Below are 14268 nucleotides of genomic sequence, written 5' to 3' on the forward strand. Positions count from 1 at the left end.
TTCAAGGATGAAGGTGTGTCCTTTATTCCAGCAATCAATTCAAAACATCTGAAGCTACAAAAGGCTAAAATGTCAAAACCACCAAAATATCAAATTTATAGACAGCAGCAACGAAATTCTAACTAGGAAAATTAGAAAAATAAAATCATGCTATTCAAGTAAGTATTATCAAGATCAATGGCAGTACAGCTACAATCCCCAGCTTTATGGATGGAGTTCATGTGTCACTTCTTTGCAATCTTCTTGACATTTATGAAGCTATATTTCCTCCATATGTAGAGCTTCCATTGTCCAGGAGCTTTGGAATAATATGGCTGAAAAATGATGAAAGTAAAATGAACCACATATTTAAACAAGAACTAACCCCAACGCTGAGGCAAAAGTAAGACTTAGGATTCGTTTGGGTTGGCTTTCTTACTACTTCTTAAAACATCTTTTTAATATAAAAATTAAAATTTTTGTACTGGAAACTTGCTTTAAGACGCAGTAAGAAATCAGTCACAAACAGGACTATTTTTTTACTGCTTCTTAAAATAATTTTTTAGTGCAAAATTTTAATTTTCGTACTAGAAAGCTGCTTTAAGAAGCAGTAAAAAAGCCATCCCTAACGAAGCCTTAGTTTGGGATAACTTTTTTATTGCTTTTGAAACCGTTGTCTGGTACAAAAAGCTTAAGTTTAAAAAAGAATTTGTACTAACAAACTGCTTTAAGAAGCTGTAAAAAAGTCTTCCCAAACAAAGCCTAGGAAATAATAACCTGAACAAATTTTATTTTAATAAGCTTGCAGGTAACATATTATAAAAAGGGAATCAAATGCAGAAGAATCGTTCATCTGACTGAGATTTCAATCACCACTTCTTCTCGTCTTTATGATCATCTCTTGCTAAAAAAGAACAGTGCATCCTCAATAAAAATATAAAATGCATGAAGGGTATTCAACGGGAATTGATAAGTATGCATTGTACACAAATTTTATTCTAAAATTCAAATAAAAAAAAAAGCAAATATATAATATATATGACATGAATTTATGTTTATATAAAGATATATTTATTTAAGTTTCATAGTTATATGTAAGAAGATTGAAATGGAGCTAAAAAGAAGGAAAAAGATCAAAATAATCTCTTGATTTTTTGTGACGGATCAAAATGATCCCAACTATATTAAAGAATTATTTTGATCCCATAAATCTTTAAAAAGGAAATAAAAAGGTTCTATGATGAGATAATTTTGATTCTCTTTAAGAAATTGAGGAATCAAAATAATCCTTCCATATAATTAGGGATTATTTTGATCTATTATAAAACAAAACAGGGAGACATTTTGATTCTTTTCTCCTATAAAAAAAGTAGTGAAAGATGATGGAGTTTAATTTATTTTATTCCTTTTTGGAGTTCTGATTTATCTCATCTTTTAAAGTCTAAATGGTAAAATTGATATCCTTAGCCTCTACTATACGCAAAGGAGGAAGAAGTTATTTAGCAACTAGTTCAAACCTCTACTATACGCAAAGGAGGCAAAGGAGAAGAGGAATGAACAACGGAGATGGGAAAATGCGAACCTGCTCTGATTTCTTTATCTTTATTTATTCTTTTTTATCTTTACAAAACTTAAATTTTTATTCAAATAATTTAATTCTTTTTAAATATATTACAGTACTATTAAAATATATTTATTTTTATTTAAGTATATTAGATGCTCTTGATTTTTTTTATGTAATTTATATTTTTAGATTAACAACTCAATTATTTTTAAACTGTCAATGTCAATCTGAAGTCCGAATAAAAACTATTGAAGATATTTTTAAAAATCTACAATTAGTGCCCCCTCCAAAAAAATATTTATGGCTCTGCCACTGGTTAGACCCTTCCGCCCATTGAGGCAAAATAGGCTTCTGCCAGTTTAATTGGGGTTAGGCCCACAGTCCAGTAGTAATTAAGGGAAACGATAAAGAGGAAATTAAAGATTTGATTAGGAGAAAATTTCAAATTAGGATAGTTGTTTTGATATTAACTATATTTTGTATGCTTTAAATATATCGGTTACACTAAGGTAAGGTTTTATCTTGTGCTTGTTAAAATTTGGAGAGTTCTTGGGTTTTGTTTGGGCTCTAGCCACCGGCTAGAGATTAAGGGAGTCGGATCCTCCTCTCTGAGGATCCAACTGTATCTTGTTATTTTCTTTCAAATTTCTTGCAATAAAAAGTTTTGTGATGTGTCTTCTTCCCAATTTTCCATTACAGTTCGCTGATTTGGTTGGAAAAAGCACCTTCTTCCTATCAATTTGGATGTAAGAGCCCCTACTTCCTATCAAATTGATATCAAAGAGTCTAATGACATGGAGGTGATTTTGGAGACTTGGTGACAAGGAGAGTTGATGCCTTGGAAGAACGTCTTAAAGGAAAAGTTGGTCAACTCAAATCAGCATTTGAGGACAAAATGTCATCAGAGGAAAAGTTTTCCAACCTAAAAGGAATGATAAAGGTGTTGGATCTTCACATCAAATGACATTATCAACATCAATGACATTCAATTCATGTCAAGTAGAACTGTCAATAAAGCATGAACAAATTTGCTAGAGTAACTGAATCTGATGCAAATTTTGTTTAATAAATCCTACTTATATTGAGCAAGATTCCAAAGCCTTTGTAATTTCTCAATCTCAAGTGAACAAGAACTCAAGGACCTCACCTATGAAGAATCTAGTTTATGTCAGGTCAACATTACCGATTACATTGACACATGTCATGGAGGTAATTTTGCAGCCACTTCCAAAGAGGTGAAAGAATGAGATTTTTGGTGGAGCTACAGAGTTTGGAAGGGGAAGAAGATGGGCAGAAGATAGAAGCACCAAACATGATTCAATCACTCCTACAACAATATCGAGAGGTGTTCCATCCAGTTCAGGGGTTGCCTCATCCGCGAGAATATAAGCATGATATCATCTTGAAGGAAGTAATCTCACATATCAGTGTTCTTCCGTAACATTATCCACAAATCCAAAAGGATGAGATCGAGAGATTGATCACGGGTATACTGAAGGCAGGGATCATTCAACCAAGTGTTAAGTCCATGTTTCAGTCCAGTGCTATTAGTCAAGTGCTTCAACAACAATTTTCTTTTTTCCACCTTGAAGACAATGTGGCATTTTGGTAGGGGAATATTGATGAGCCTGCAGATTTGATTGGGAGGGAATTAAGAAATGTCCTAATCAATAGAGAGTTGTTTAGGAAGATTCTTTATCAAAGAAAATTAATTAGATGCTTCCTAAATTGAAGAAAGCATATTTGGAGGCTGATTAAAGGGGATTAATTAGGAAATATTTCCTAATTGGGCATTTGAGGGGCAGATTTTGGGATTGATATGGAGAGGATTAATTAGGAAATATTTTCTAATTGAAGAGGATGGATTTGGTGGCTGATTTGGAGAGGATCAATTAAGAAATATTTTCTAATTAAAGAGTGCAAATTTAGAGACTAATTTGAGGGCTGATTTGGAAGTGAAATAATTAAGAAAATATGAGGAAATTGGGAGAGAGCTGTTTCGGTATTTGTTGTTTATTGTTTGCTTTAAATAGGTGATTTTCCTAGGGTTAGGGGTATGTGTTGGTTGTTGAAATAAGATTATTCTTAGGATTTTTGGGCTCTAGCTAATGGCTAGAGATTTGGGAGAGTCGTATCTTCCTCTCCAATTGAGGATCCAATTGTATCTTGTTATATTCTTTCGAATTTCTTGCAATAAAAAGTTCTGTGGTGTGTCTTATTCCCAATTTTCCATTACGGTTCGTTAATTTGATTGAAAAAAGCACCTCATTCCTATCAATTTGGATGTACGAGCCCCTACTTCCTATCAGAAAGCTATACATATTTTATTTGGACCTTTCCTCCTAAGGGAAACTTCATAGTTCACTTTGGTTGATGTCCCTTAATACGATTGAAGATAAATAGAATTAACGTTCTGTTTTGCCCTTCTAGACCTAAAAAATTAGGAAAATAAAATTAGAGATGAGGGAAATGCATATCTCCATCATCTTAATTGATAAATTCCTACAAAATTATAAAGACCCAGTTAATGTAGCCATCCAACCATACCGCTAGCATTCCTGCAATGAGGGTAGGAAGAAACAATGGTGCTTCCAAATCCCATTGTTGGGTCATCATTTGAAGGCCCTTCAATCAAATTCAAGGAACTAAGCACTACTCTTGAAGTATCAACCATGAAATAACAATCTAATTCAGAACACACTTAGAACAAAATATTAAAGCAACCCACAGACTTTAATTTAATCTTTGACAGCACAAGTTTCAAAGCTAGGCTCCATCCATTTGTCCATAGTCCCCAAGGGCAGAATGGTCAACACAAATATAGGAAACAAAGTTTCCCTCCTCTTAATCCACCAATGGACCTGAGGACCAAAGTACCACTTAACTAGGGGAACCTCTATCCAACATGGATATTAGACATAAAGTGTCTCCACCATCTACACTTCATATTGACAAAAGTGTAAAACTACACCCCTATCCTCACTTATATAAATGCCACTCTTCAATAAAAAATGAGTGCTCATGAATTCCAAAGCCCTAGGAAATCATTTTAGTTCTTTGACTATTTTTTGGGAAAGATTTGGTCATGTTAATCTTTCATAAGCTTGCAATCCCATATTGATTCAAGCATCAAAGTGTCTTCCGAAGAAAATATACCTCAGAGCATGCTCCCATTTTTCTTAGTTGTGCATGTGCAGAAAGCGAGTAATCGTTGTGAACAGAAAAAAGCATATGCTAAGGCTTCGTTTGGGACGGCTTTATTATTGCTTTCTAAAATGGAATTTTAGTACAAAAATAAAAAATTTTGTACTAAAACTCCGTTTTAGAAAGCAGTAAAAAAGCCGTCCCAAACGAAGCCTAAATAGCCATATCGACCTCCAATAATTTATAGTATGAAATGATCATCACTATCCCTACTCCACTATTTGAAGGTCAACCTAATAAATCCTCAATTTCCATTCATACTTAGCATCATGTTGAGTGTATGAGAGGTGTTAAACAAATTTTTAGCAAATTGAATTGAATAACTTTTATTCATATTATCCTAGGTATACCCCTCTTATTTCCAAATCATTAGTCAATACTTTTTTCACCCATCTAATGGATACATTTTTTATCCCGTTTATTGTAAATATCCAAACCACTTAATCTATTTTCAACTGTCTTTTCTTCAATAAAGATTGATCCAACCATTCTAATATAATAATATTTGAATTTATCCATCTTAATTTTTCTATGCATCCATCTTAACATTCTCACTATCATCGCTCTCAAGATTCCTAAAGATGATTCCTCTTATTACAAAATCGCCTTGAGGCACTTACTCCATTTTAACCACCAAATACAATTTTAGAAGTTAAATCATCATCAATATCCACATTCATAAATTGATATTCAAACCTATCAAACATAGACATAACTTTATCTTCTAATAATATAGATTGATAATAGTTAATGCCACTTCATATGCCTAATTGCTATTCTACTAATTATAAGCTCTTTATCTTGCAAACATTTTCTTCATTGTTTTAATATTTAGTTTATTTTAACAGAAATATCATTGGTTAGACTTTACATTTGCGCGTGTAAATAAGATGTGTAAGAGTGAATTACAAGCGCTATGTATCATAAGGATTAAAAGATGTCTTAAAAATATGTAAACATTGGAAAATACATAAAAAAGAAGTTTGCCAAATATATCATGACATTACTCAATTAGAAGTTGGAGCCTAATCTTCTCCCCCGAAGAATCAACTCTAAAGTGAACTTGAAGTTAGTGCTATAATAGAATATGAAAGAGGTTGTTCAATAATAGCATAAACTTACACAGCAATTAATTCCATTCACGATTTTCCCAACGTTTGGTTACAAAAACTTTTCAAAATGTAAACTACTTGTTTACAGTTCCTATTCTGAGTTAACAATTATAGATTCTTTAATAAAGGAAGTGATATGAGAGAGAGTGAGTGTGCGAGGGTGAGAGAGAGAGAGAGAGAGAGAGAGAGAGAGAAAAGAAGGAAAGAGAGAGAAGAACCATCAGTCTCAAGGGAGGAAACTGGAAACCCCAAAATCTATTCAACAATCAATACTTCAACCTATCCATAGCCTTACTAAAAAACAAAGGACATTGATTACAAGAAAATAAAGTACTGAAATATTTAGCAAAAAATAAATCGAAATAAAAATGGCAGCGATAAATAAACCTAATAAAATAAAATCTAAATGTTCCTTAAATGTAAATGCTAAAAAAGGCAATAGAATATTTAATTAATAACATCCACGAGGACCCGACAAAGAATATAAGATCAGATTAGATGGCCATAATATGCCTAAGGTATGAAGAACTCTCCTCTAAAAAGTAAAGCTAACGATGCTTATCCAAAAGATTGGAGATGTGCTAGAGCTCGTCATTAGTCAACATGTAACTACTTACAGGGAAAACTGCAATACAAAAAATGTAAACAACTTCTTTGTAGCTACCTATTCTAAAGTGATGCTTACAACCTCAAGAGGAAATGGGAAATTTCATTCTACTTTCAACGCCTAAACCAAACTTCAGAGGTCTCTATTTATACAAAAAGAACCCTAGGGTTACAAGCAAATCAAGTAACAAAATATTAGGCAGAAAAATTATTATAATAAAAATAACAAGGCAACAAATAAACCTAATCAAAATCAAATATAGATATTCCTTAAATACAAGATGCTAACTAAAGCAAAGGAATATTTAAGATATCACATAGTTGGCATTGAATATAAAATCAAATCAAATGACCATTATCAGTGTAAAAGCCTCTTCTTTAAATGAAAAAACACAACTGGCTATTGTTGGTTCATTGGAACCAAATAATAGCCGGTTTATTCTTATAAAGAGAAGTGGTGGATACAAAGGGAGGAACAAAGCAAAAAAGACTGAGAGGTAGACAAGCAACGCAAGAGAGAGATCGAGCAAGTGAAAAGAGAAAAACAAGCGAGGAAGGTCAAAGCACAAGAATAGCATTCAAGTTGCGAGGGATGCCACATGCCAATTAGGTATCTTGTGTGTAGGAGCAGCTGAGGAAGAAGTAGGCTGAGGGATTTGAATTGTGAACAACTCAATTCCATTTCTTCCTCATTTCCAAGAAACGTAATCTCAAACTTAGGCTTAGTTTGGGATGGCTTTTTTGCTACTTCTTAAAACAGCTTCTTAGTACAAAAATTAATTTTTTTTGTGCTAAAAAGCTGCTTTGATAAGCAGGAAGAAAGCCGTCCCAAATGAAGCCTTAAAGTACATTATTTTGGCTTTCTAAAAAGCACTAGCGGATATTTGTTAAACACTAACAAAATTTTTGTTGATGTTTTGTGTGAAAAGAAGAAGACCATAACTAGTGAAGGAAATTGGTAAAAGTATTCAATATACAATAGTTTCAATTCAAAAAATTTGACATTAATGGAAAATATTAAACTTAATTTCATTTATGCTATGAAGTTAATTTTCAAATATTAAAAAAAAATTAAAGAAGTAAATAGATTAGGTCATCGAGTAAGATTAAAGTTGTGTAAAGTTTAATATGTAGTTAAATATTTAATATTATTAAATAAGAACGTATAATATATTAAATATTTGAAAGTATAAAGATCTTAAACTTAATTTTTAAGAGAAGATAAGATGAAATAGTAAATTAAGAATAATAAGAAAGATACTAAATTTAACTTAGGCAAAGTTCCATGTTTTTGTATAATAAAATCTAATATGAAAGGTAAAACTTGTAAGTAATGATAGTTTATATACCTAATTAAAATTAAAGATAAATTAAGATAGATTGATATATTAAATGTTCATGTTCAATCACGTACTTATTTAAGAGGCTTATGACTATGTTATATCATAGTTGTAATACTAACATAATTAGAAGGGGCCAACTAAATGAACCATATGCTTAAAGAAAATTGTGAAGCTAGCTATAAGCTAGGACCTTAATAAAAGTGATACATTATACATGGTGAAACAAGTTAGCTAGGGATTAAAAAGATTTTATGATTAAAGAAGAATTTATATAAGTTAGACATCATAAATATCTTACTTATTGCAAATATTAGTATAGGTATTAAGCTAAGGGAGGCAACATTTAAGAATTACTTGATAGATTAAATCATCCAAGGCTAAGGTGGATAATTAAATTTCTAAACTTTCTTCTAAATTTTAATGCATTGATTATTATTTCTCCTTAACACCGTCGTTGCCAAGTCCCAAATTCTGGATGAGAAAAGTGGAGGGGTGTGTTAAAATTTGTTGAATAATCATGACATGAATCATTTAATACATTGTATTAATGCTAAGGTGTTTCCTGGAAGCGACGCCTGAATACAACGAGAAGTGTGTAAGGGCTGCTACACCAACGTCCAAGTGCAATGTTAAATAGGCAAGGATTCCCACATCAAGGACATAAGTCTTTGAGAAGTTTGATTTTTTTACATCTTTATAAGCGAATGATGGCCAATTTAGTTTCAACTTGATTTATTTCATTAGTAAACTAAACTAAAGGATACCACTAGCACTTCATATAGGCCACCAGAGTCCTTAAAGTTTTCTAATCATAACCAAGATTAGTCATAATCTAGTGGTACCCATTTTTAATATTAATATTTGAGAAGAATAACGTACCAATTTTAGATCAAACATATTATCCAAATAGGGAATTAAGAACTTAAATTATAATTTTATAGAAGGCTTTACAATCAATGTACATTCTTCATGAGCCATATTTCTTGGTAATAAGTAAAGCAAATATAACATAAGGACTCAAACTTCATGAATAAATTTTTTTAATCAAAATCAATCAACCTATTCTGACTTAGTATAATCTTTCAAGTTTAATCTATAGTGAGAAAGTTTTGGTATTTGATCATGGAACAAAACCAATTGCACATTCAATGCCACACAATGAAGCTAACTCATCAAGGGTTTCCTCTGGGCCAAATCCTAAAAATCTTCTAGGAGTTTAAATGGTCCATCTAGTATGGGCTGCTCACCAATCTCAATAATACTTTTGTCTGATTACTAAGAGAATGATTATCCCAAATTCTTAACATTTTTTAACAAACTCCTTATGTCAAAATTTGAAACTTTTCTTTCCCTTTATATTGAATATCAAGTTTTACCTTACAAATAAGCTTTGAGGCCTTTTCAACAAGCTTTGGGGGAACTAGTTTAATGGTAGCACCATTAAGAACAGTGTTTTTTAATCTGAAATGGACCATCTTTTGATCATATAAATATGATCTACAAAAGAGGATATATGCTACATCTATTAGTAAAACAACACACCATTTCTCATCTTTATAACTTCCAAGTTGGATGAATATTAGACATCTTTTAGTTAATAGTAATGAGATTTTACTCGCCCATGCTATATTGAATGGCTTAGGGTGTGGCTAACGAGTAAGTTAGACCCTTAACAATGTCATTTTAGAGATGATGTTCACAATTCTACCAACATCAAATATAATTTTACATCTTGTCTTGGCAAATACTATGAAAAAAATTTGTTCTCCAATCTTCTCCTACAACTTGGGTTGCAAACATGCATCTTACTATAATATTTCCTTCGACATGATCATCATCATCGTTTTCAATACAACAACAATAACAACATCATTAAGCCTTTGTCCCACTACGTGGGGTTGGCTACATGAATCTTTTTTTTCAATTGTGTTCTGTTAAAAGTCAAATTCTCATTTAAATTTAATAAAGAAAGATCATTTATAATATGTTCTAACCAAGTCTTTTTAGGTCTACCTCTACCTTTCTTTACATAAGTCAAATCTACTATCTCTACTTTCCTAACCGGGTCATCGGAAGGCCGCCGTTTTATGTGACCAAACCAGCTAAGGAGACTCTCTCTAATCCTATCTTCCACTGGCGCTACTCCAACCTTTTCACGTATATGCTCATTTTGTATCCTATTTCTAAGAGTAAAGCCACTCATCTACCTGAGCATCCTCATCTCTGCAACACTTAACTTAGTATTATGCTTCTCTTTTAATGGCTAACATTTGACATCATAAAGCATTGCAGGTCTCACCACCATCTTATAGAATTTTGCCTTAAGTTAGAGGGGACTTTTCTATCACACAACAAGCCCGATGCATTCCTCCACTTCAACCATCCAACTTGAATTCTACTGATAATATCCCTATCTATTTCACCATCACTCTGAACAATAGATCCAATATATCTAAAATGTGTACTCTTATTAATAACTTAATCGCCCAAAGTCACAATCCCCTCACTAGGTTTATTACTACTAAAATTACACTCCATATGTACAATTTTAGATCTACTCAAGCGAAAACCTTTAGACTCTAGAGTTGACCTCCATAATTCAAGTTTACCTTCAACTCCCTCTCTAGTCTTATCAACAAGAATATCATCATCAGCAAAAAGCATACACCAAGGTACATCCTCTTGCAAATGTCTAGTGAGAACATCCATGACTAAATCAAAAAGATATGGGCTTAAGGCTGGTCCTTGATGTAAATCCAATAGAAATAGGAAAATACTTGGTCAAACCACCTTGTGTTTGAACACAAGTAATAGCTCATGCATTCATCATCTTCAATGATGGGCTCATTACCTTCTGCATGTTAAATTCTTGCATCATCATCCAAAGATGATAATTCAAAATCTTATTCAATAAAAAACCTTGAAAGTGCATTGGTGTGATATAAGAACCATTTGGCAACATCAAAAGCAAGCAATGACATTGTTTAAATAGCAAGCAAAATGGTTTTCTTACACAAAACTTGTAGCAATTTCAGACGTGCCAAAATTTGTGGGCTAGACAAATATCCATTTAAAAATATTGCTATTGAGTTTCAAGAGATCCACCTATGTGGCATTAATGTGACTGCCAACATTCGCAGTAGCAAGATAACATTGACATCACTCAATTTCCAAGAGCTTATGTTGCACATCATCTAGAGATTTTGGAGCAAACAACATGAATTCTCTTTGTAGCTCAAGCTTTAGTCCATTAATAAACCTAGGCATAACTACTTAAGGCTACTCAGAAGACCGCAAAGAGAGTTCCTTGAACTTATTCAAATAATTAATTACAATTTTAAGTACCCTATTTGAGGTTCATCAATTGCTCAACTAGCTTCCTCTTATAGCATGATGGTATATAATTTTGTTAGAGCCAATATTTCATTTAATCCTTGGTGGTAACAAGTGTTCATCTTGGCAATCTAATTCAACTTCAACTCCTTGCCAAAACTTTTTGATAAATCCACCCATTTTAACTATCATGAATCAAAATGCACTGGCAACTAGTCAAGTGATTTTAGGTGAATGAGAAGAATATTTTAGTTAAAAGAAACATCTGACAAAAAATGTACTTAATACTTTTTTTGGTCAAAGGGATATCTATGATAAAGGATAGTGAATTACAATTAAGACATTAAAACTATAGGGAACATATGTGAACACATCAAATGACTGGAATAAGATCAATATAAGAGTAAATTAATTCCCTTGAAGATCAACTCTTCAATTTTATAGTTTAAATAATTTTAGTAGCATCCCTCTAATCTAAAAAAATTAATCTCTAAACAAAATTTAGTGATCTAACTTAGGCCAGTTGGTATTTGAGTTATCTGCTTATGAGGTAATTCAAACATTTACATCTTCGAAGTTGTTGCATCTACAACTTAGAAGAATTGAGCTCATTTGTTAAGGTGCAGCATTCTACTCTTTAATTTTAGATCTACAGGAGATTGAATCATAACTCTACACATGTCTTGCTAGCTTGAAACTAGAATTATGAACGCTTCACCTCAAGAAATATTTTACCCAACACACGAAATATCCTAACTCGCAAGCAACCATCTCGGGAACATTTTACCTCAGCTCGCATAATATTGAGTTCCCGAAATCCAATCGTGCATTCAAGACCATTCAATACACTGTTGCAATCTAGGGTTCGGCAATAAAAAAATTATCAATCAATCCCAAGCATCCATCATCCAATTGATCATTGTAGCCTCTTAATGGCAGTACATTGATTGAACTCCATTCATTCAAGGACAATCCTTTGGATTTTGACATATAAAAGCTGAATTAGACACTGAAACCATTAGAATAGAACTGACAAAACTATCAAGTGATGTTTGAAATTAAAACTACTAACCATGAGTCAATTACTAATATATCAACAGTAATTTCTTTAAATTGCATTACAGTGTAAGGGTAAGCAACTCATACTTGCCAAAGTACAGAAGTGTGCCATTTACAAGAAAAAACTTGAACAATAACCAGGATACCTTAATCAATTTTCATCAAAGAAAAAAGCAAAAATGTTTAAAATAGCACAAAAGAAGCCCCCAAAAAAAAGCAAGCTAAACTGAAAACTTAATGGAATGTGGAAAGGGTTTAGGTTAAAAAACAAATTAACGTATCCTAACGATAGGGTGGTGCCTGTTTAATTTTCCCTATAAAAAAGAAGCACCAAAATAAGAATCAGAAAAGCACTGTGGTATCCCAATCCAAGAAAATCCTACCGCTGGCACTAAATAATAAAAACACTAATAATAAGTCTGCTAAAATCTCTCACATCTAGGTCATTTCCCACAGCAATGACAACCCAATCAATACAATTTAATCTATCAAAGGGAACACAACAAACAAATATTGTAGACGGGATAAAAAAAAAAATCTAACCGGTTATAGAACTCCGTCGCGGATCGGGATCCGTTGTAAAATATGAACCAGAGTAAAACGAGAATCAGAATATCTACTCAGATTAAGGAACCGCAGGAATGAAAAACGCTCCTTTAATCAAATTTTCTCAAGAAATAAGAAACCGTGGAAAGAACTTTGTAATGATATGGAGAAAAAGGATACTAAAGAGGTAGCGTTCCCACCAATCAAGCATGTACAGACCCATGGTGACGTTGTAGAGATGGATCTTGCGACTGATCCAGTTCATATTTTCACTTGGTTTCTCTTCTTCGATCTGAACACGAGAAAGACAGAGAGACAGAGCTGTGGAGGCAAAAAATAAAGCAGAAATTTCGAAATGCGTGGAAAGAGGAGAGAAAATCCTTCAACGATAAAGCCAGGAACATGCTTTTTTGGTCAACCCCTTGAGAGCCTCATATATATATATTTAAACATTTAAATCTTATCTGTATAATTTATCACTCTCATTTCCTTTTATACACGAAAGAGACAGGGAGAATAAATGGTGTGGGATCTAGCAATAAGATTTCACTAAAAGTCATGAATGATGTGGGAGGGTGCACTAGTATAAGTGTCCCAAGACCTCAACTATCAAGATGAGAACTTACAACAATATTTTTCGATTTGTATGAATGGTGTATTTGCAGTCTTCTTTGGTTCGTCATGTGGTTTAAGATACAGATGCCCTATCTGTCTTTTTTTCTTTTTTTTTTTTTGCATTATCATGAATGTTCTTTTTTAATCTTTTAAGATGGTGTATATGCTAAATTATCTTTTGAAGGTTTCAAATCAGGGTGGACAAGTATTAGTCACTTGTTTTATATAGATGATCATCTAGTCTTTGGAGAAAGTCACTCTAGGCAATGCTACTCCTCATAAAAGTATAATGTGTCTTTTTTCCTTCTCCTTTGAGCTTCACATAAATCATGATAAAAGCATTATTATCTTCTCTAATGACTCTTGCAATATCAATGACATTTGCAATATCCTCAATATCAGTCATTCTAACAATCATACAAAGTATCTTGGCTTATTGTTCTCAATGAAAAGACTTTTGTTTGCGAACTTTCAAACCCTCATGTAAACATTCACAACCCTTCGTGATGGCTAGAAAGCTAAAACATTGACATTTGCTAGAAGGATTCAATATTTGAAATTCACTAATTATAACACTTTAGGTTATTGGATAAGGGGGCCAATTTTACCTAACGCTTGCTATAAATTTATTGATAACTTATGTTCTAAATTCTTATTTCATGGTGATATCAACAAAAGGAAAATTCACAATATTTCTTAGAAAGCCACATGTTTGTTCTTGATCTATGGGTGGCCTTGGCATTCTTGTTATCAATGTTCTTTGTCATGGTTTTTGTTGCTCTCTTATTTTATTCCTTTATAATGGGGATGGTTTATTATCTGGTTGGTATAAACACAAATACTTTTCAATTTGGAAACCTCTGCCCTCTAAGTACTCTAAACATTGGATGCTTATTTGTAACATTAG

At 32.6% G+C, this 14268-nt stretch overlaps 1 protein-coding gene across 1 annotated transcript; it reads right to left on the reverse strand.

Annotated features, from left to right (window-relative positions):
- On the reverse strand, nt 1-13170 carry LOC110111187. The gene is made up of 3 exons (XM_020842948.2): nt 12927-13170; nt 12744-12816; nt 1-314 (listed from the first exon to the last, which is right to left on the reverse strand). Exons 1-3 carry the CDS (start codon nt 13009-13011, stop codon nt 251-253), a joined length of 222 nt encoding a protein of 73 aa, XP_020698607.1. The 5' UTR covers nt 13012-13170; the 3' UTR covers nt 1-250.
- Nucleotides 13171-14268: the final 1098 nt, after the last annotated feature.

Source organism: Dendrobium catenatum, unplaced genomic scaffold (genome assembly GCF_001605985.2).
Source record: "Dendrobium catenatum unplaced genomic scaffold, ASM160598v2 fragScaff_scaffold_1557, whole genome shotgun sequence".
NCBI classification, from domain to species: Eukaryota; Viridiplantae; Streptophyta; class Magnoliopsida; order Asparagales; family Orchidaceae; genus Dendrobium; species Dendrobium catenatum.

Bases quoted from the DNA above. Each gene is read 5' to 3' on its own strand.
- LOC110111187 (XM_020842948.2), bottom strand. From the start codon at position 13,011: ATGAACTGGATCAGTCGCAAGATCCATCTCTACAACGTCACCATGGGT. The intron at 12,817-12,926 runs GTATCCTTTTTC...TAATCTGAGTAG, and splicing joins GTGGGAACGCTACCTCTTTA to ATATTCTGATTCTCGTTTTA. The intron at 315-12,743 runs GTTAGATTTTTT...ATCATTTTTCAG, and splicing joins GCGACGGAGTTCTATAACCG to CCATATTATTCCAAAGCTCC.